Below are 22,383 nucleotides of genomic sequence, written 5' to 3' on the forward strand. Positions count from 1 at the left end.
AATAGCAAGCTGAAAATTTGTTAATAGCTTAACAGTGTCTAGTCTGACAAACTTTGATGTATGGGAACACTGGAACAGGGGAAGTTTTAATTGTGGAACAGGTTACAAATTTTGAACGTCAGACTACGAAAACGTTCCATGTATTTTGTCGGACAGAACTTTTAACTGATTTGTTACCATTCCATTAAACTCTCATGCAAAAATCAAACTGGTGTTTATCACCAACTGGGCATTTTAATGAGTGGAACACGAAGAACATATTAAATGACAGGAATCGTGTTTGTTAGTAATAGCAGTCTGATTTTAGCAGTTAGTAACAAATCAATTGGATGTTCTGTCCGACAAAATACATGGGACGTTTTTGTAATCTGACGTTCCAAATTTTTAAACTGTTCCACAATTAAAACTTCCCCTGTTCCAGTGTTCCCGTACATCAAAGTTTGTCCGACTAGACACCGTTAAGCTATTAACAAATTTTCAGCTTGCTATTAATCAACTTTTTTTTGGTACGCGGGATCCAGGCCTAATATCGTCTTGCTCAATTTGGTGCGATTGAACTTGCATACAGTTTAGCAGCTATTCCCTTGTCTGTAACATTAATCCCGGAATGGGACGTTTCATCGCCGCCGGTTCATCGCCGCCGTTTCGATGCCGCCGGTTCATCGCCAGTCCATTTCATCGCCGGCCATTTCATCGCCGTCCGTTTCATCGCCAGTTAGTCAGTTGATTTTGTATTATGGGAGATGACACGACACGAGGTTAAATTCAGTTCAAAACTTTTGACAATTAAAAAGATAAAAAATATTATTATATTTACTGTTCTACTTTCCCTAAATTTTTGTACAGAAATTTTGGGTTCTTTTCGAATTTAAGAAACAGTATCTCTTGGTTGAAAGAAGAGAAGATTATCCTCATGCAACCTATTCCTGACAGTTTGAGCAGAGACATTAATGCCATGAATGTTTTGAAGCTCACTTCTTAGCTGGCTAGCAGTAACATTGGGATTCTTTAATGTCTGAAGGCGAACAAACCTGTCATGTAACGGTTATGTTGCTCTTGCTGGACCAGTGTGTATTTCCCTTACATCACCAGTTTCTTGAAAACGCTGCCATAACCGTTCAACAGTACTTTTGGTAGAATGCACAGCTGCCACCTCGTGAATGTTCATACCACCCTGTATACCAGTAGCTCGTAGCTGTGTTTCACGATCAAGATGATTTCTTGGCATATTAACTCTTGGCATAAAACCACAATAACAACAAATTATAATTTACCTTTTTTTAAGATCAACAAAAACCGTTATATGTAGTAAATTGTGATATGTCCAAACAATAATAAACAAATTTTATTGTAACAGAAAAATATTACTTCTTGAAGCTAAACGACTTTCATTTTTTGTCCCCTAGGGCCTAGACCATTTTGATGTGTGTAAATCTTTAAGTAATATACATTCTTCCATGAAAATTGCCAAATAAATGAAATTCTTTCTCCCCTTCCTTGTACCCTATCAGTCCCTTGTACCCTCTTCCATTCTTTTCTGTTTTCTGCCATTATTTTCAATTCCTCGAGTGATTTTCCTTTAACTTTTCCCGCCTCTACTATTTGCTGTATCCAGTTTTTTCTTGGTCTGCTTCTTTTTCTTTTTACAATGTTCTTTGCTTCGTGGACTTTTCTCGTAATTCTGTAGGGTTGCATCCTCATCAAATGACCATACCAATACGTTTTTAGTTTATTCATTATTGGTTTCTTTGTTGGCCATTCTCCTAATAGTCTCGTAGCTTAATCTATCCCATTTTGTCTTTCCAACTATCCTTCTTAAATGTCTTATCTCCATTGCATTTATTCTGCTCTTATGTTTTTCCAGAATTGTCCAGTTTTCACTTGCATAGAGCACAGTCGGTATCACTATTGTGTTATATATGTTTATTTTTGCCTCTCTTGCAAGTTCTCTTTTCCACAGTATTGGGGCTAAGGCATAGTATAGCTTGTTTGATTTCTTTGCTCTATTTGTTATTTCCCAATCTATTTTTCCGTCGTTAGTAATGATACTTCCCAGGTATTCGTAAGTTGTAACTATTTCCAGTTCTGAGTTTTTGCATTTTATCTTTATTTCATTATCTTCTTTGCCGTTGATTATCATTATCTTACTTTTTCCCTCGTTTATTTCCATTTTTAGTTCTTCTATTTCCTCTACCCATATATCCATTAGTTTCTGCATTTTGTTCTCGGAATCTGCTATTAGTACTATGTCGTCCGCTTACATTAATGACTCTATTGTTACCGGTTGTAATCTATGGTATCATATTAATCTCTGTAGTTGGTTGGTTCTTGCTTTAGTTTTTCTTATTAATTCGTTCATTACGATTATGAATAACAGAGGGCTGAGACTATCTACTTGTTTAATACCTCTCTCCCATTTAAATTCTTCTGATCGTTCCCTTGTTATACTCTTCCTTTTACCTCTTTGTAAGTACTTTTTTAATGTTTATCAATCTGTTTGGTACATTTATTTTCTAGTTCGAAGTCTCTATAAATGTCTTATTAATGAAATGAAATGTCTCTATAAATGAAATTCTTAAAATTGTTATTATGAGTGATTTTTCATCATTCCATTGCTTTTATTGTATCTTGTTCATCAATGGTGTCTACTTCGTCAATCTTTCTTAATTCTGCCATTTGCATTGATGTTAATTTGTACTTGTATTTTGCAACTAAAAGGAATATTATACATAATTACCTTTTTTATTTTTAAGTTAATTGTTCATACTTATCAATAAAATTTTATCATTTCATGTTTTGAAGTATACCATGTAATACTATTAAACCCACCAGGCAGCTGAATATCAGTCGTCTGATATCAACTTCCTGTTTAATCGTAAGTAATGACTCAAAGTCTCCGTTTACTGAATACATAATGAAATCCATTTGCTGCCAACTTTATTCTTTAAGATTGTTTAGTTCTACGCTGGGTTTTAAATATACGAAGAATGTGTTCTTTAACCAAAATGAACAAGCATTCGAATTTTCAATATGTAATTTGTTTCGAAGTTTTTTTTATCAAACTTCGACTTCGTAAGTCCTAGGTTTTCACTTTTCACCCAACGTGAAGTAGAACTGGAAGTCGATATTTGAACTCTTCGTATAACCTTGCGTCGATTGATAGACGATTTCACTAATTTTGAGTCATTTTTGCTAAACTTCCGGTCATAATTTTTTAAACGAAAATGACATCAGTACGCGTCGATTGATATATCCCATGTACTATTTCTGTGGCTATAATTCGTATAAAAACCGTGAATATATATTTGTTCTCGTCTTGCTGAGGCGCGTCGAATAATATATCGCTTGTACTATTTCGGCGACTATGTATTTCCGGTTGCAACTCTGGAACCGGATGTCCAAGATCAAATTTCTCACCTCTAACACCATCTTTGGGTTACAATCTCTCATTCAACACCTCATTTTTGTCCTATCTCTGTTCTAATAACGGGAGCAGTTATGTTTACTGACAAACGGGCATATATGGATAATTCAAGGTTTTCGCATGTCAATGGTAAAAACAATAACAAGTAATATGCTAATTTTTAGTAGAATTTCGGGAACGAAAGAGAGATTAAGGTCGAATAACATTGTTGATAACATGTTATGTTACTGAGGACGGGAAGTTACTTACATGGATCTTTTCTTCTTCTTTTGGCGCCTATTCGTTTCGAATATTGGCGATCATTCTGGCTATAATTATTTTATCAACTGATGCTTTAAGGGGTTAGATAGGTCTTGAGGGTAAAAAAAGTGACTTTTTAAAAAAATTATATCTCGAAAACTAAAAATTATTTTTATTTATAATTGGAACATGTAAAAGTATAGTACTTAAGGTACTCTCAAAAAAATTTCAGTCAAAATTATTCATTTTTGTAGAGTTGACTGCAATTTTTCGACAACAGCCCTTTTTTGCGGTGGGCAGCATAACTACGTAAGTCCAGTCTCATCTGAAATCAAAAAATCAAAAAGTTTCTTGTAGTTTATACCTCTGACTAGTGAATGAACGAAGGAATTAAAAAAAATGAAATTTGAAGATTTTACATAAGTTTAAACACATTTTCGACCCCAATTTTTCTCATTTTTTCAAAAATTATTTTTTTTATAAAACAAAAATAACTTCGTTCCTAATAAAAATTCCTTCGTTCATTCACTAGCCAGAGGTATAAACTACAAGAATCTTTTTGATTTTTTGATTTCAGATGAGACTGGACTTAGTTATGCTGCCCACCGCAAAAAAGGGCTGTTGTCGAAAAATTGCAGTCAACTCTACAAAAATGAATATTATTGGCTGAAAATTTTTTTGAGAGTACCTTAAGTACTATAATTTTACATGTTCCAATTATAAATAAAAATAATTTTCAGTTTTCGAGATATAATTTTTTTTAAAAGTTCTCGCTTTCCGAATACTTCGCCTTGAAGGATTAGCTTCAGTAATCTGTAATTAGTGCCGTTTCTCATTATGTGTCCGAGATATTCTATCTTTCTCCTTTTAATCGTATACATCACCTCTCTTTCTTTCACCACACTTGGTAGTACGGTCTCGTTGGTTATCTTGTCCGTCCATGATATCCTTAGGATTCGCCTATAGCCACATTTCGATGAATTTTTTTCTCCATCGCTTCAGTGAGTGTCCAGGATTCAACTGCGTAGTATAATATTGATAAGATATTACATAGTAGGAGCCTTACTTTTATCTCCAGATTAAGATTGTGGCTTTTAAAGAACTTGTGGCCATGTTGTTGAATGCTGGATGTTTTACTCATGTTATATTAACGAGAGGGTGATCATATAAATTAATATAAAATAATAATATGGTGGTTTTATTTGATGACCAATAACCATTTTTAGAGCTAAGTTTAAATCTTAAAATTCGCCTGATGAGATGTTACGTGCTGTCAGTTCTTTTCTATGGAATGGAAGCTTGGACACTGAAAAAGATCGATACAAGGAAAATAGAAGCATTCGAGATGTGGATGTACCGCAGGATACTGAGAATATCGTGGACAGAGAGAGTGACAAACATGGAAGTGTTGCGAAGGATGCAGAAAGAAAAAGAACTTGCGATTACTATTAAAAAGCGCAAACTGCAATACTTGGGACATATAATGAGGGGACAAAAGTACCAGCTACTACAATTAATTATTCAGGGAAAAATAATAGGTAAAAGATCCATTGGCAGAAGAAAACATTCATGGTTGAAGAATTTAAGAGATTGGTACAAGTGCAGCAGCTGCCAATTATTTAGATCTGCGGTATCAAAAATACGCATAGCCTTGATGATAGCCAAACTTCGGAACGAGGACGGCACCTGAAGAAGAAGAAGAAGAATCATTTTTAATAGTCCTTTTGCAAAAAAATTGCTGCTAAGAACAATGATGTCTATTTATTTTACCGTAAATTTTTTTATGAAGCTGTATTTAATTTATTGAACGTTGGCCTTGCAGAGGACATTACCAGTATATTTATGATTTCCAAATTAAAAACAACTGATTTGAATAGATGATTTATTATTTTTCCACTTCTGTAAGTTATCCTAATTAGGATACAATAGCAAAAAATGAATGATCTACAAGATCTTACGATCTATTAGTTGTCATTTTCAGTTGCATTAATATTTATAGCAAATCTAAATTTTTTTATAGCAATTTTTATTCGTGATCCGGAAACCGTTCATAGTAAACTCACAAAGTGTAACTAAATTTAAAACTCAAAAATGTGTTCTAATTAGACCTAACATGCTTTAATACTTATTTAAACACTCAATTTATTTTTTATTCTTTTATATTTAATTCATTACGGTTTTTGGATCGTTATGTTTACAGTCTGCTGAGCGTTGACTTACCCAATTAGGAGTAACATTCATACTAGAGATGAGCAGTCTCGTGATTTTTTAGCACATTAATATTCGTTCTACTCACCGGAGGGACCGCAGACGTTCGGAAACAATTAGCGTTTCTTTGCAAAGACAATGACGTCGACTTTGCAAAGTAACAAGACACTTACTCAACACACACACTACACATTACTCCCCTGAAAGTTATACAATTACGTGGCTAAAGGTTCTAGTTCTAAACCAAAGCCAGAATCAGAGAAAGAAAAAAAAAATATTCGTTCTTGTTTTTTTTTCGTGTATTTGATTTTAAAACGTGATTGTAGTCATAGATATGGCTATGGTTAGGCCAATGAACTGTCAACACGGATGGAATGGCCCCATCCCATTTAAACAGTGAAGCGACATTGCGGCCAACATACAAGTGAGAGGTCCTAGAGAGAGACAGAGCTTGTCAGGGAAAATTTGACTTCTTCATTGGTTGGATATTATCATAATGACCAGAGTTGCCAGATGTGGTTTTATAAATCCCCCACTTAGAAACTGAAATTCCCTCAAATTGAAGCTCAAACCCCTTAAATTTAAATTTTTGACGCATTTTAATAAATTAGTAGTCAAATGTAGAGAACAGTAAACCAAAATTATACTATTTATCAACAGAGGGCCTTGGAAATAATTCATAGGTCCTATCGTCTTCGATTATATGAGAGTATAATTATACAGTTCTACGTATATACGCAAATTTAATTTACTATGACCCCTTAAAATATCTCATAATTGTCCCTCCACAACCATTTCTGCTTAGAAAAATTCCTCTAGACGCTTTCAAATTACTCCAAAATTATGGAAAAATACCCCAAGCTGGCAACGCTGACTACCACAATAAATTTTTTGTTTAGGAAAGATGGCCATTATCTTCCCTCCTTCCCTGACTAGCGCTATCTCATCCTGGCGTCATTAAATTCACTTCTTGCCCATTCCATCGGTGTTGACAGTTCATTGGGTTAGGCACACATTTTTTTTTGTCAAAAATGACAATGTTGTGTCGAACCCAATGAACTGTCAATACGGATGGAATGGCCCTGTCCCATTCAAATAGTGAAGCTAGATTGCCACCAACATACAAGAGAGAGGTTCTAGAGAGAGACAGACAAGGTGCTGGAAAATTTGACAGGCCGTGTAATTTGAGTTGCCTATATAAATGGACCCTATTGAATCAGTATTGACAGTTCGTTTTGACTTTTTAATAAATCTTCTGGTTCTTAAAAGTCTATAACTTCGCGTTTTTATAATGTTATTATTTTTTGTTGTCTCCTATTTCACCTATTCCATTCCATAGTTTATTTCTCTTATCTTGAACCGTTACTTTATAGTACCTACTTATTTTAATTGACTCGTAACTTTTTTACTTTTTAGCATGTTTGTTGTAATACACAAATGCTTTTTATTTTTCCATTTCTCTGTGTTCCATATTTTTAACTTTCGTGTGCCACTTCTTTGAAAAAGCTTTATAATAAAGAGTTAAATTCGAAAGAAATATTATTAAATTGTGGCCCAGTGTCCGAGTGTTATTGCACTGTGTGTGGCCTAACTTAACTTTGGCATGTTAATTTGAAAACTGAATAACATTTTTAACAAAATTTTGGAATATGTTTAAATTTTAACAGTTGTTTTTAATATAGATTTCAATCCTCTACAAATAGTCTCTCATGTCTTTTGATGTAAAATATTTATTGCTACAACCTTCAACTACCGTCTACCAATTTGTTTGTTTACGAAAGATGGCGATTATCTTCCCTCTTTCCCTGGCTATTGCTCTCATTCTGACCGCATTAAATCCCTTCATTTGTATTTAAATACGTCAGAACTATCTTTTTCATTAAAAGAAGTACTGGTTTTAGTCTTTGTTTTTGGCATATTCTAGTTTGTAGGTTTTAGAACTGCGCCATGATATATTTAATAAATATAAGTAATTTTATTGTTTATCACTTAATGACAATGACAAAAAGACAGATTAAAACCAGTACTTCTTTTAATGAAGAAGAGAATTCTGACGTATTTAAATACAAAAAAGTATTTAAATTTGGAAATACTGGCCCATCAGCCCATACCAAGTTAAAAAAAATATGAGGTCCATTTCCTCGATTTAAGTTTATATAGGCAACTGAAATTACACGGCCTGTCAAAATTTCCAGCACCTTGTCTGTCTCTCTCTAGGACCTCTCTCTTGTATCGTGCCTGCATTAATTTTCTTCGTGCCTATTCCATCCGTATTGACAGTTCATTGGTCGAATCCCCTGAAAAAACATTACCAAAATCATTAAGGAATCTAAAAAATAGAAGTAGGTTGAATTTATAGGAATAAAAGGCAGATATCGAGCATATAGTTTAATTAAATCTTGCCCAAGTATACTTTCGCTAACTTAGCATCATCAAATCATCAGGGGCATCTGAAATAAGCCAAAAAAACTCCATTGTAGCAAAAGAAATATGTGGAAAAAACTTTGACAAAAAGTCAAAGTTAATGTTAGACAAAAAATTACAATAACGTAGACTTACTTCGTCAAATCAGGAAGATATCCCAGCAAAATGTAACATTTGTATGGCAAGAAAGAAATTTAAAAAAAATTGGCTTGGTGTTATTTTTTCAACAATGTGTCACCTGCTTTTAATATCTATTGAGTTTGATTATTGTTCTCACTAGAAGTTTAGACTCAGGTATTGGCTGTAAATAAATCGAAATGCTCATACCAGTCCCAAATGTGAATTTATAGGAGTTAACTGTTACATAATTGCACAAGCCGACAAGCCTGAAATTTTTGGCCATTTTGAGGTTGTGTGGCCATTTTTTCTTTCCTAAAATAATACGCATAACACCTCAAACAGGTAACCTTTTTCGAATGCCTGCTTGTGGACTAGAAAAGCATGTTTACAGAAGTTGGTTGGTTTAAGGGTGTTTTGGTTTGACGAGTAAACTGGCTTACTGTACGCGATTTCCTTTTAATACAAAAATTAGCAATTATTTAAAAGAAGTGATTTGTAGGGGTTGATAGTGTTAAAGGGGTCTTGTTTCGATCAGTTAAGCACAATTATTGTGTACTAAAAAGGAAGATATCTTAGTAAACTCAACGTCGTTTAAAATATTGAGGCATACTATACGTTCAGACGGTTGTAACAGTTTCTGAGAGCAAAATTTAAAAGTTTAAAATCGAGAAAAATCGTTTAACAGATTGAGGCATACGTTCAGACGGTTGTAACAGTTTCTGAGAGAAAAATTATATCACGATGCGCACAAAAATTTTTTGAAAACTATATTCTCATCTCTGTGTCTGAATATTGGTCAAATTTTGTCGACCTGTGTTCTGTGTTACTATGCTTTTTGAAAGACAGTCTACAGAGAGAACACATTTTCTGTAGTATGATTCACTAAGTAAAAGTTGTTGGGAAGCATTCTGCTAAATATAAAACTTTCATTTTTGATAGGATCAATCTGACTTGACATAAAAACTGACTTCCTGACGTCAAATTAATGTGATTTATTGTGATGAGATAATCTGTACAATTGCGGAATTACAAGAAACGTTTTGATTTTGTTAAGAACTGTGAATAATTATGATATACAGTAGGAAAAATGAAAGAATACCCATGAACGAACATATAAAACACGCTGTATTTTCCTGTCACCGTGTCACACAAAAAATTGGCCAGCGTAAGTACATGTAATAATTATTGTTACATGTACTTGCACTGGACAATTTTCTTTGTGACACGGTGAGAGAAAAATACAGCGTGTTTTATTTGTTCGTTCATGGTTATTCTTTTATTTTTCCGACTGTATGTCTTTCCTAACTAAAAGGAAACATTTTTTAGCAAATTAACGGATTGCGAAATACTGCTCATCTCTATCAAACATAAGGATTATCCGTTCAATATTTGCGTTACAGCTAGATCGCAGTTGATTTTGTAGTTGGAAATTTGTTTATAACTTGCTCACAAAGCAGCTACTGTTTTAGTTGCAAACATTGGTTTATGTACCGTTGGGTATAGGTATAATTAGTGTGCTCGTTAATAGACCTTAATAATTAAGTATACTACGCCTTTGTTTAAAACATTACGGTTGTATAAAGATAAGAAGCATATTTATATTAGAAACTTGGGTGAAAATTCAATATTTGAATTTTTTTTGCAAGTAAAAATTCAGTATACTGGGAGGAAAGCGATATACGAACTAGAAATAAGAACTAGATAAATGAGTAATAGGTTACTTTCTTCTTGTTGTAGTGCTTATCCGTTTCTGATGTTGGCGGTTATCAGGGCAATCTGTACTTTGCACACTGCTTTGAAAATATTTTGTGGTTGAGATTTTTCACCCAGGAAATCCTTCGCCTCCTCGTCCTCGAGGACTCCTCGTTTTCCTCCTACTTATCCCTGTAAAATTAATTGCAGCAGTCCATATCTTTCGCTGTTCCTCATGATGTGACAGAGGTATTCGATTTTGGCTGTTTTTATTGTGGTTAAAGCTCTTTTTCTTTTTGTATTCTTAATAAAACACCCTGATTAGTAACGTGGTCAGTATTATACTAAATTTACATTCAAGATGCAGTAGAAATAAACAAACCAAGACACGTTAAATGCTACTAGGAGCACTCCCGAATAATAATTTACAATGTATAAACTTTGGTAATCCTGATTTGGGATTTACAATGTACCTATATACATTGTAAATTATGATTCGGGAGTGCTCCTAGTAGCATTTAACGTGCAGGGCCGGATTTAAGGAGGCGCAAGCTGGGCAGCTGCCCGGGGCCCCAACAAAGCCCCAAACTTAAAAAAATCAGCACATTATTCACATAGAATAATTTTTGTCAGTCAATTAACTTACAAAAGTAAGAAAAGTACAAGAAGAACTTACGAAAGTACTAGATCCAGAAAAAAATAAATTAAAAATAAACAAAATGAGAACATCAGGAAAAGTATTAATAATTGAAACTCCAACACTAGAAGACATTGAAAAAATAAAAAATAATGAAAAAATAAAGGAAACATTTAAATGTGAACTTCAAAAAAAAAAAGAAAACCACTAGTAATAATGTATGATTAGCAAGCAACGAAAAAGAAGAAATTATATTAAATAAAATATATACTCAAAATTTTGAAAATATAACAAAAGAAGACTTTACAAACAATTGTAAATTAAAATTTAAGACAGGACCAAGAGAGAAATCTACGGTCCATTATGTATTAGAAGTATCACCTAATATAAGAAAACAATTAATAATAAATAAAACATATGTTGCTTTTACAAGTGTAAACACAAAAGATTACATAGTGGTAGCAAAATGTAATAAATGTAATGATCTAGGACACGTAAGTAAACACTGTAATAAAGAAACAACATGTAACCATTGTGTTGAAAATCACGAAAGAAAAAATTGTAATAAAACAGGACAGCCAAAGGTATGCATACCTTGCAAACACAGAGGAAAACAATGTAATAAAGAAAATAAAAATTGTACAACTTATGCTATACTTTTAAATCGTCTAATTCAAAAAACAGACTATGGTACATAAATATTATTTAAAATTTAATTAAAATGAAAATTAAAATTAAATTAAAATTAAATTTTATAACATTAAAAATTAATATGGTAAAAAATCAAAAATTTCAAAAACATAAAAACCAATGTGATGCAATGGTTAAAAACAGAGTCATGAGAACAAAAAATCGTACTTTAAATGCTAAAAATACAAAAAATATAAATCATAATATAAAACAAAAATACTTTAAAAATAATAAAAATTATTATATCAGGAAATAAACTCAGATAAAATAATTAAAAATAATAAAATACACAGATATGGTGATGAAATACTAAAAATGAAAATTTATTCAATTCTAATATACACGGAAACCAAAATGAAATTAATAAAAAAAAACAAACAAACTTAATTAATGACAAATAAAACATTCAATATAAAAATAGGACAAATAAATGGTATGAGAAGTATCACAGTACTAAATGAAATAAGAAAAACAGCTGAAGAAAATAGTCTTGATATGGTTTGCATTCAAGAACCATATACAAGACTAGGAAAAATTCAACATATGCCAATTACTGCACAATGTGCAAGCATAGGAGAAAATCCAATGGCGGTAACCGTATTATTCAATAAAAATATGAGACTTCTAATTCTAAAACAATTTAGTGATCGACACTGTATCTGTGTAGAATTGCTAACAAAAGCAGGTAAAATCATAGCTAACCTATATTGTCAGTTCTGTGAAGATATTGATGAATACGTGGAAAAGATAAGAGCTATATTTATAGCGTATAGAGGAAAAAGTTATAGTTGTAGCAGACGTAAATGCAAAATCAATATTGTGGAATTCAACTCAAACAGATCAAAGAGGATTATTAGTAGAAGATATGATTAATGAACTAGAGTTGATAGTACACAATAAACCAGGAAACCCACCAACTTTTCAGAACAGAGCTGGTGCGGCTAGCAATATAGATATAACAATATCAAATGTTGCAATAGCACACCTAATTAAGGATTGGAAAGTGATGGAGCATGCAACAATAAGTGATCACAACCTTATAACTTTCAATCTTAATAACCTGAATCCACGTAATATGGAAATATCTTCGGTGAGATACAATATAGGTAAAGCAAATTATGAACTATTAAAGTCTGAGTTTCGACCACCTTGTCTGGTACAAAGGGGATCTAATATAAATATTGCAACAAAAGAATTAACCAAACAAATTAAAAAAGCAATGGATATCGCAATACCAAAAATAAAAGAAAATAGTAAAGTAAAAACTCAGCCTGGAAGGAAAACCTCACAAGAATGAGAAGCAGAGTTAGATATGCGCGAAAGCGATATCAACGATGTGGTATCTATCTTGGGAGGCAAATCCTTCTAGGTGAGTATAGAAGACTAAAACAAGAATATAAACAAGAAATAAAAACAACAAAAGCTAAAAGTTAAGAAACCTTCGTATCAAGACACTTAGAATTAGATATGTGGGGAATACCATATAAAATAGTTTCTAAAAAAATGAGATGTCCGACAATGCTTTCTACTTTAAAAAAAGAAGATGGAACATTTACAGAAAATTGGGAAGAATCGGCCGAAACATTACTTAATATATTATTACCTCCAGATAAATTACAAGGAGAAACATTAGAACAAAGAAATATAAGAGAAGAAATGATACAAGAATACCAAATAGAAGAAGAAAGAGAAATAGAGGAATTCACAGAAGAAGAAGTATATAAAAGTATGAGAGAAATGAAAAGAAAGAAGGCACCTGGACCGGATAATATTCATGTTGAAATACTTCAAGCATTGTCGGAACAAATAATTCCAGTACCAACATCATTATATAATGAATGTCTTAGACAAAGAAGGTTTCCCAATAATTTTAAACAAGCAGAAGTTATAATAATACATAAAGGGGAAGATAAAGATCCTGCCTTACCGAAATCATATAGACCGGTATGTTTATTGAATACAATGGGAAAATTACAAGAAAAATTACTATGTAAAAAATGATATCAAATAAGAACAGAAATTGGATTACATCCTGGTCAGTATGGTTTTAGGAAAGGTAGATCAACAGAAGATGCAATAAATAAAGTATTTGAAATAGTAAATGAAAGCATAAAAAAGTATATTTTAATGATCTTTATAGACGTGTCTGGGGCTTTTGACAATCTTTGGTGGCCGTCATTCTTTGAAAGACTTCGAAGAATGAGATGTCCAAAGAATCTGTACGGAAGTCTAAGAAACTACTGTCAAGACCGATATGCAAGCCTAAGCTGTCCAACAGGAAAAAAGACAAAACATATCACAAAAGGATGTCCACAAGGATCAGTATGTGGACCTATGTTCTGGGATGTAATGCTAGAGAAACTGTTGGAACAATTGACTATATATCCTGAAGTGCTTGGAAGCATAGCATATGCAGATGATTTGTTGTTGATCATAGATGCAAACTCAAGAAGAGAATTAGAAAATAAATCAAATGAAGTATTAATAAGAGTAAATGATTGGATGAATAAAGTAAAATTAACAATATCAGATTCAAAAACAACATATAGTTTAATAAAAGGAAATTTAGAAAGAGATCCAATTATAAATTTTAGAGGGAAAACAATAAAAAGAAAAAAGGAAACAAGATATTTAGGTATTATAATAGACGAACAAAAATTATTTACAAAACACATGAGTTGTGTCTGTGAAAAGGCAACAAAGATCATGCATAACTGCAACAACTGCAACACAGGTACTCACAGTTTTAACTGGAGTAATGCCAATGCATTTAGGAACACAAAAAAGAGCATGTAATTATTGGCTAAAAAAAGAAAAATATGAAAAAATAATACAAATAATAGGATTAGATATAAGAAATAAAAGAGAATTAAAAGAAATAATAAATAGAAAAAGACAAAATGAATGGGAAAATTCAACAAAATCTAGACGTTTATACAATTTTATACCAATATTAGAAAACATTCCAAATTATTTTAATCCAAAACAAGGTTTAGTACACTTTTTATCGGGACATGGACCGTACCCAACATATTTGGAAAGATTTAACTTAAAAGATGATGCATATTGTTACACCAGAACATATAGTGTTACATTGTGAAAATACTATAGAAAATGAAGAACATAGAGAAATGAGAAGAAGATTAGAAAGAATTGAAATAAGAGACATATTACAAAATGAAGAATATTTTGGAATATTAAACAATCTAACAGAAATAATATCTAAAAAACAACAAGAAATTTATAATAATAGAAAAAGACAACAAATAATCCAACCCTGATGAAGTTGAGTAAGATAAAGTTAAAATATAAATTCAAAAATAGATATTCACAATTATAATAATAATAATTCAATATAAAATAAATAAATAAAAATAATAATTCAATAAACAATAAAAAAACTACCAACTCTCTTCTGAAAATAGAGGGACTGTCTTTATAACTTAGAAGGGAGTTGATAGTACCAAAAATATGTTAACAAATATATATTGTTTCTTTAAATTTGTTAAATGTAATTAATAGATTATGGATTTAGTAGTTTAGTGAAAAATGTAAAAATATATAAAAAAAAATATATCTGTAATCCCATCAGGAAAAAAACGACCTGGATTAGTCACTAGAGGCCAGGTCATATGTATGAACAATAAATAAATAAAAAAAAGTCAATTAACTATAATATTTCGTTATATGGAAGGTTTCTCTCCTATTAAAAATGTATTTTTGGCAAATTACGGTCATAAAGCAGAAGATATATTTAATTTTTTAATGACATCCTTGCAAGAAGATGATATCGATTTGAAAAGCTGCATGGGACAGTCCTACGACAATGCGTCAGTTATGAGTGGAAAATACAATGGTGTTCAGCTAAAATTTAGATAACATAATATCTTGGCGTTGTAGATTCCATGTGTCGCCCACTCTCTAAATTTAGTTGCTAAAGCTGCAGCTAAGTGTTGTCCTGCTGCCATAGAATTCTTTGATTTCTTGGAAGGACTGTATGAACCCTATGTATTTTTCACTTCCTCTACATATAGATACAACTTGTTAATCGAATGTTTAAAAACGTCTTTAAGCGAGAGCAACGCCGACCATTGCAGAAATATTATTGTTCCTAAAAAAGAGTACATACTACTAGACGGTCGTCTAGAAGTGATGCCGCAAAAGAACTAGTTAAAGGTTATAATCAGATTAAAGGAGTATTATCCAAAATTTCAAAAGACGGTGGGCAACAATTTGAAACTCGTAGCGATACAAAAATGGTTTGTATAATCGAGTGTGTTTACTTAAAACAGGGATATTTGCAATATTTTGGAATGAAATCTTAGAGAGGACAAACAGCACAAGTCGTATTCTCCAAGATCCAAATATTGGCCTTAATTCAGGAGTGGCGCCACTTAAATCAATTAAAAAATTTATATTCTTTTAAGGAATATTTCAGAGACTGAAATGACAACATCAGAGAAATTTAGGACTCAAAATTTTATAGCTACTATAGATCACTTCATTTCCTCTTCAAGTCATAAGCTTTCGGCATATGGATTCATTCATTCCAATTTTGGATTTTTACATTATTTGGAAAATTTAACTTCCAATGAAATTGAAGCTTACCGACAATTATAGCAATAATTAGATAAAAAACTAGGTGTCGAACTAGTACAATTTGTAGAATTTTTCAATTCATTTAAAGAGGAAATCGGCTCATCAAATATAAGTAAAGAACTTCAAATGTACCGACGCAGGGTTAAAAGAGAAAAATGTGAATGATGCGGTTCCAAACGTTCTAGTGACACTTCGTTTATATTCAGTTCTGATGGTAACTAACTGCAGTGGAGAGAGATCATTCTAAAAATTTAAGTTAATTAAAAATCGACTTTGGTCTATGATAGATCAAGAGCGTTTGAACCATCTCTTTATAATGAGCATTGAACACAATGCCTTAAAGCAACTAGACATGCCCGACATAATCAAGGAATTTTCAGTTAAAAATTCTCGAAAAGTACCCGAACTTTAACCATACCATAGTCATAACAACAATTTGTTTAATGGTAGGAGGTAGGGCCCCACACCAATTCCGCCCAGGGGCCCCCACTGCCTTAAATCCGGCTCTGTTAACGTGTCTTGGTTTGTTTATTTCTATTGCATCTTGATTTTAAATTTAGTATAGATATCTTCAGGATTTGACGATAAAGACACATTTCGGTTAAAAGTTTAACCATCTCAGTGCGATATGTAATTTTGATATTAAGCTGATTTCGACCAACAGTTTGATTGGGTTGAATTCGCTAAAATTGTAACCTTAACTTTAAGTATGGGGGACAGCGTGCTCTTTGTCGAACTCTTTCGCAATTGCCGAAGTTTTTTAGTCTTTTGTAAACTCGACATGTTTTCGTTGGGTTAAAACTGAGGACTGAACGTGACAAATATGTGATCAAGAAAATAAACAAACATGGCCTTCAACCGTGAGGGTTAAAATTCGGCAAGTTACGACTGAGTTAGAGGTAAATGGACATACCAGTTTTCATATTCCGTTCTGAGTTATCAAGGTATGTGTTCCAGATATACGAGTAGGGATTAAATTATTCTTCATAATGGAATAGCATTCAAACGGGACTTTTGAGTTATCAATGTTTGAGTTATCGCGAGTCGACTGCATATCGGAAATCACTGTTAAAATACTTTTTATAATAAACATATTTGGGTTATAATCTAACAATCAAAGCGTTAATAAGAAATATTGGCCAATCAAGTTAGGTTTTTACTCGACATAACGGGTTTGACAGTTGAAATGTGTAGTATGAGATATCACAAAAAGACTACCATCTAGGGATTCATCAATTTTTGTGGAACAATTTTTAAATAAACAATCAAAACTTCAAACTTAGTTTTTTGCTCATAACTTAAAAACTTGTTTATTTAGAGATTTGACGTCCACAGGTAACTTTTTCAGAAAAAAGATACATCGCATGAGATACACTAAATGAAAATCGGTTAATAAACAAAAAAGTTATTGCAAAACGGAGGACAAAATCGCTGTTTTTGAATATTGTTAATAAATTTTATTGTTTATTAAAATTTGTTTAAATATACCTAAACTTAAATATTATGGTGTTTGAATGGTGTGCAAAAAATGGTCCAGATCTGTTAAATAGTTTTTTTGAAATTGTTTATAAAATTTTTTGAAAAACTAGCTAATTTCTGAGGCTGGTCCAGTTAATTTGGCTGAATGGATCTCAATAATCTAGCGCCTATTTCCTTCGTTTAGATGTACATATACTAATAGCCGCCTATAAAAAAAGTAAAAAAAATTACATTGATATACACAAAAGTATTTGTTAATAAATAGCACTTTTTAAGCTTATCAACAATTACAATAACTCCGTAGAAATTAGATCAAACTAAATGGCAATAAAAAATACGGTAAGGGGGTTAAAATACACAAGTTAACGATTAAAATCGAGAGAAAATTCAAATTATAGCAGACAGCCCAAAACGCGCCCTCATTGGTCGTGACGTCATATCTTTAAAGTATTGGATGTCCTCGCCATTAATCCATTAGGTTTAGCATTCGTTATGACACTCAGTTTTATAAATATTTTGATAGTTGCTATTTCTGACTAATATTTGAGTGTTTTTGTTAAGACATATATTTTATATTATTACAATGACATAGGATAAATGTCATTATAAAATATAATGATGCGACGACACAAGTGTTCGCGCGCTTTTTGGGTCGTTTGAAATGGTTTAAATACACAGCAGATTTTAAATTTGTACTTCGAAGTTATTATGAGTTTTTGAGGCGTGAAATTTTGGAAATCTCACTTTTAAACAAAACTGAACATTATTATGTAATAAAAAACATATGCAAGTTCCCTATTGTTTCCAAATGTTTACTGTCTAGGTTGTTTGTGTTTATCAATGTGAGTTATTTCTGTCCTGTAGTTCTGTCTTACATTTTCTTTCCTCAGGTTTTCGGTGTCTAGTTTCAATGTCTAGAAAGTCACCGAGACCAGATGGAGTACAGATAGGCCTATCTTACTCATATTAAGTTTCTCAACTTTATATACAATACTGGTGTAACAATTAGTTTAATGATCCATATTAGATCAAATATTCGTAGTCGCGTTATTGATCAAATGTATATTATAATATACATAGACTATTTCGAATTCGGACGAAATATTTTCAAATGTAAGTTATTTTTGTACTTTTGATTATATTTCAATGACTTCTTTTTTTTTTAAATGGGCTACATTTTTGTGAAAGAAAATTGCTATAACGAAAGGAAACATGCCAGAAACAGTAAACATATCTTTATTTGGGTCAAATCGGCAAACATGTGTATGTTCTAAAAAAAAATTTTTTTATAGTGTGTAATTTTTTATCATTCAACACAAACAACACAATAAAAAACATAGATACTGGGCAACAGCCACAGATCTTGGGTATAAAAACCCCTTAAAATTAATAAATTTACATCCTAATTTCTTTTAATTTAAAAAGACAATATGGCTGAGTCAAACCATTGTGAGTTCACGTGAACAGCTATTTTCAATTTTCAATTCAATATCTTTATTTGACTTATTTGCAATTTTCTACAACCTTTTTATTTTTATTGTCCTGTTTAAGTGTAAATATTGCCATTTTAACGAATTCGTTTTCTTTTCAGATGTCTTGCACAGTACCAGCTGCCCCAGCCCCACCAGCACTCAAAGACCTTCCCAAAGTAGCAGGTGACCTCAAGAGTGAATTAGAAACATTCAAATCAAGCAATCTTAAAAACGCTGATACACACGAAAAAGTAGTTCTACCATCAGCTGAAGGTAAGAGATTCAATATTTAATAAACTTTTCTGTATAAGATAAGAAGCTGAGCTTTTCTGTGAAATAATTTTTATCTGTTATATGAAAAGGGAACCACTATTTTTAAATCTCATATTAATTTAGACATTTATTATTTGTGTAATGGGTATGAACTGCTCGTCAGAAGTTACGAATATTGCTATAATTGGAATAAACTATATGCCGTAGTAGGCGAACGACACACCCCTAATTTGAGGCTTAGAAATCGAAAAAGCGACCATGACAGGTGAATGGCAAGTTTTGATCATTCTTTATGTTTTTAAGTTCGCTGAACATGTTCAAAAATCAAATTTTAGCAGTAATGCGAAAAATCAACTTTGATGATTTTTCAAATTTAACTCGCAGTATTTTCGGTCGCTGTAAATATTTCCTTTTAAAAATTTTACTGTATAATCTTTGAAGTATTTAGATAGCAATGAAATTTGTTCGAAATGTTTAAAAAAATTAAAAGAGGAGTTGTTAATTTTTAAACATTTTGTCGTCAGATTTCGTTAGTTTCATGTTTACTTAAAAAAGTTGAGTGACAAACTTTTTAGTTTATAATTTTAACCAACACAACATTAAAACATAAGTCATGGAGAAGTTTTCTGGAAAATTTCAAGTCAAAATATCCAATAGGAAAAAGTTATGGATTTTATAGACGAGTGGCACTCCCCTCAAAAAAATGCTTTTTTCTCTAGATGCTGACCACGGTGTTTTGAATGGGTAATTATGGTCATACTTTATGTTTTTAATGGTGCTGAAAACGAAAATGAGGTTTATTTCGAATTTTAAGTGGTGGAACATTAGACAAAAAAATTAGACTTTCTAGAACCAATTTTTTTGTGAGATTGCAGCGCTCAAATCGCTAAAGGAGGTTACTTTTATCAGACTACCTATTATAATATCTGATAATTTGAATTATTAGTCTATCTACATCTTCTATTAAATTTACTATTTCAGTAATTTTAAAAAAGATCAAGGCAGGTTTTGTTTATATTTGATTCAGAGTTGGACCACCATCTCCATATAGCTATTTCAGCATCCTTATGCCTCATCGGTGAAGCTCAGAAGTCTCAACTCTGAAGGAAATACAAACAATTCTGCCAATTTAAGGCAAACTATCGCAATGCAATGAACCCACCTCTGAGACGCAATTCAGCGACATCTCTCGTATTACGAGGAAAACAACGAAAAGCCCCAGATGCAAAGTTTACTACCTTTTAAACAATTAGAATAATTGAAATAAAAATATAATAAACAATATTTTAAATCCAAGACTTTTCGTTAATAAACTGCTTTCTGGCTGCATCCCATATCTCCGGATTTTACAATATATAATCACAAGAGACGACGAAAGTAGAAGAAAGCAAATAGAGGAAGCTTAGGCCACGCATTTATATATAATCACAAGAGACGACGAAAGTAGGAGAAAGCAAATAGAGGACGCTTAGGCCACGCATTTACCTTCCCTTCGTCAAGGAAAAGGACCGAAAGACAGTTTCAGTAATTTTATTTGGTAAGGGTATTTGTGTGGAGTATGTATTTACAATTTTTGAATTCATGATCAGTATCGGTATTCCTTAACCACGTCATGTCCGTAATAAATTTGAAGTGTCCTCTTTGTAGCAAATCCATACGATAAATCTAACTCGAGGTTTTATAGAATGTGAAAAGGCCGACAAGAAATATGTTGTCGTCTGCCGGGGGTGTCTATTTTTGAAGATTTCGAGGTTCTGACGAGTTCTTGCAGAGGTTATTTTTAATATTTGCCATTTGGCAAACACTTACTTCTTTGTTTCGCTTGTCAAGGTAGTTTATCAAACGTCTGAAAACTGTAATTTAATATGGCTGATGCTAAATTAATCGCATCCAAAAGGTGCAACATATTTTGTAGATTCTATTGAATGGATAAGACGAGCCTGCTTTGGATGTGAATCATAGTATCCAAAATTAAACTGTATCTTCGCATCTTTCAGTGTCATGATTCACTCAATATTCAAGTTCATTCTTTTTTACATGTAAATATAGTTATAAATTTCGTATAAAACTCTTTAGCGAGTAGAATGAAATTATTCTTTTATTCTGGTTGCCCTGTGCCGTGTCTAACCTTTTTTTTTCTGAATTTTTCCTGATTATTACTATATTAAATATTTTAGATAATAGGATATTTTACCGTTTATTTAATATTTTTTTGTATTATCTTAATGTGACTAATTGACATAGTAGAGGATCCGATATAAGGTCGATTTGTACCGATCTGTTTAATGGATAAAAATTATTGGATATGTAATTTAGCATGTTATCAATTACAAAAAACAGGGGTTTCCCGATCCAGCTTTGTTCTAACTGTAATTAATTATTAATTAAAAAATTATATATTTTTTTGTGAATTTAAAAAAAAATTCGACCCGGGCAGATATTATATCAGATTTTTTGGATCATTATAAACAAAAAAGGACTTTTGTAATTTTTCTCTAAAGTTGATCGTTTTCGAGTTATAACCAATTTAAAACTGAAAAAAGAACGAAAGATGACAAGTTTCAAGGCTCAAAAACACAAATAAAAAATCATTTTTGTAATCGTCAAATACAAAAATTCAAGGTCAAACCTTTTCCTATCAGGTCTCGATAAGAATTTTAGCTATGTTTTATTGTAAATCATATTTTTTTAATTGTTAGTGAGGAAGGTTTCTTATGGGGAGACGAGCATTAACAACTAAAAAACAATGTTTCAGAATGAAATAAGTCCAAAAGACTTATCAAGAACTGATACAATAAGGTTTGAACTTGAATTTAGGTACTTCGTAATTTCAAAGATGATATTTTATACTTATGGTTTTGAGCATTGAAAATCGTTCTTTCGTTCTTTTTTTCAGTTTTAAATTGTTTATAACTAGAAAACGATCAACTATGGAGAAAAATTACAAAAGAACTTTTTTGTTTAGAATGACCTAAAAAATCTGAAATAATATCCGCCCGGGTCAAAAAACTTTTTTTTTATTTATAAAAAAAATGTCATTATATAATTATTAATTAATTATAGTTAGAACAAGATTAGATCGGGCAACCCTTGTTTTTTGTAATTGTTAACATGCCAAATTACAT

General features: G+C 31.8%; 1 protein-coding gene across 4 annotated transcripts in view; it reads left to right on the forward strand.

Annotated features, from left to right (window-relative positions):
- LOC114328471 (thymosin beta) overlaps window positions 1-22,383 on the forward strand; it is a 150,268-nt gene that overhangs the window by 65,121 nt on the left and 62,764 nt on the right. For all 4 annotated transcript variants that reach the window (XM_028277327.2, XM_028277330.2, XM_028277329.2 and 1 more), the window contains exon 2: window positions 19,105-19,258. In XM_028277327.2, the coding sequence (XP_028133128.1) occupies window positions 19,105-19,258 (154 nt within the window). The remainder of the gene's footprint in view (window positions 1-19,104; window positions 19,259-22,383) is intronic.

This window comes from Diabrotica virgifera, chromosome 7 (genome assembly GCF_917563875.1).
Source record: "Diabrotica virgifera virgifera chromosome 7, PGI_DIABVI_V3a".
NCBI lineage: Eukaryota > Metazoa > Arthropoda > Insecta > Coleoptera > Chrysomelidae > Diabrotica > Diabrotica virgifera.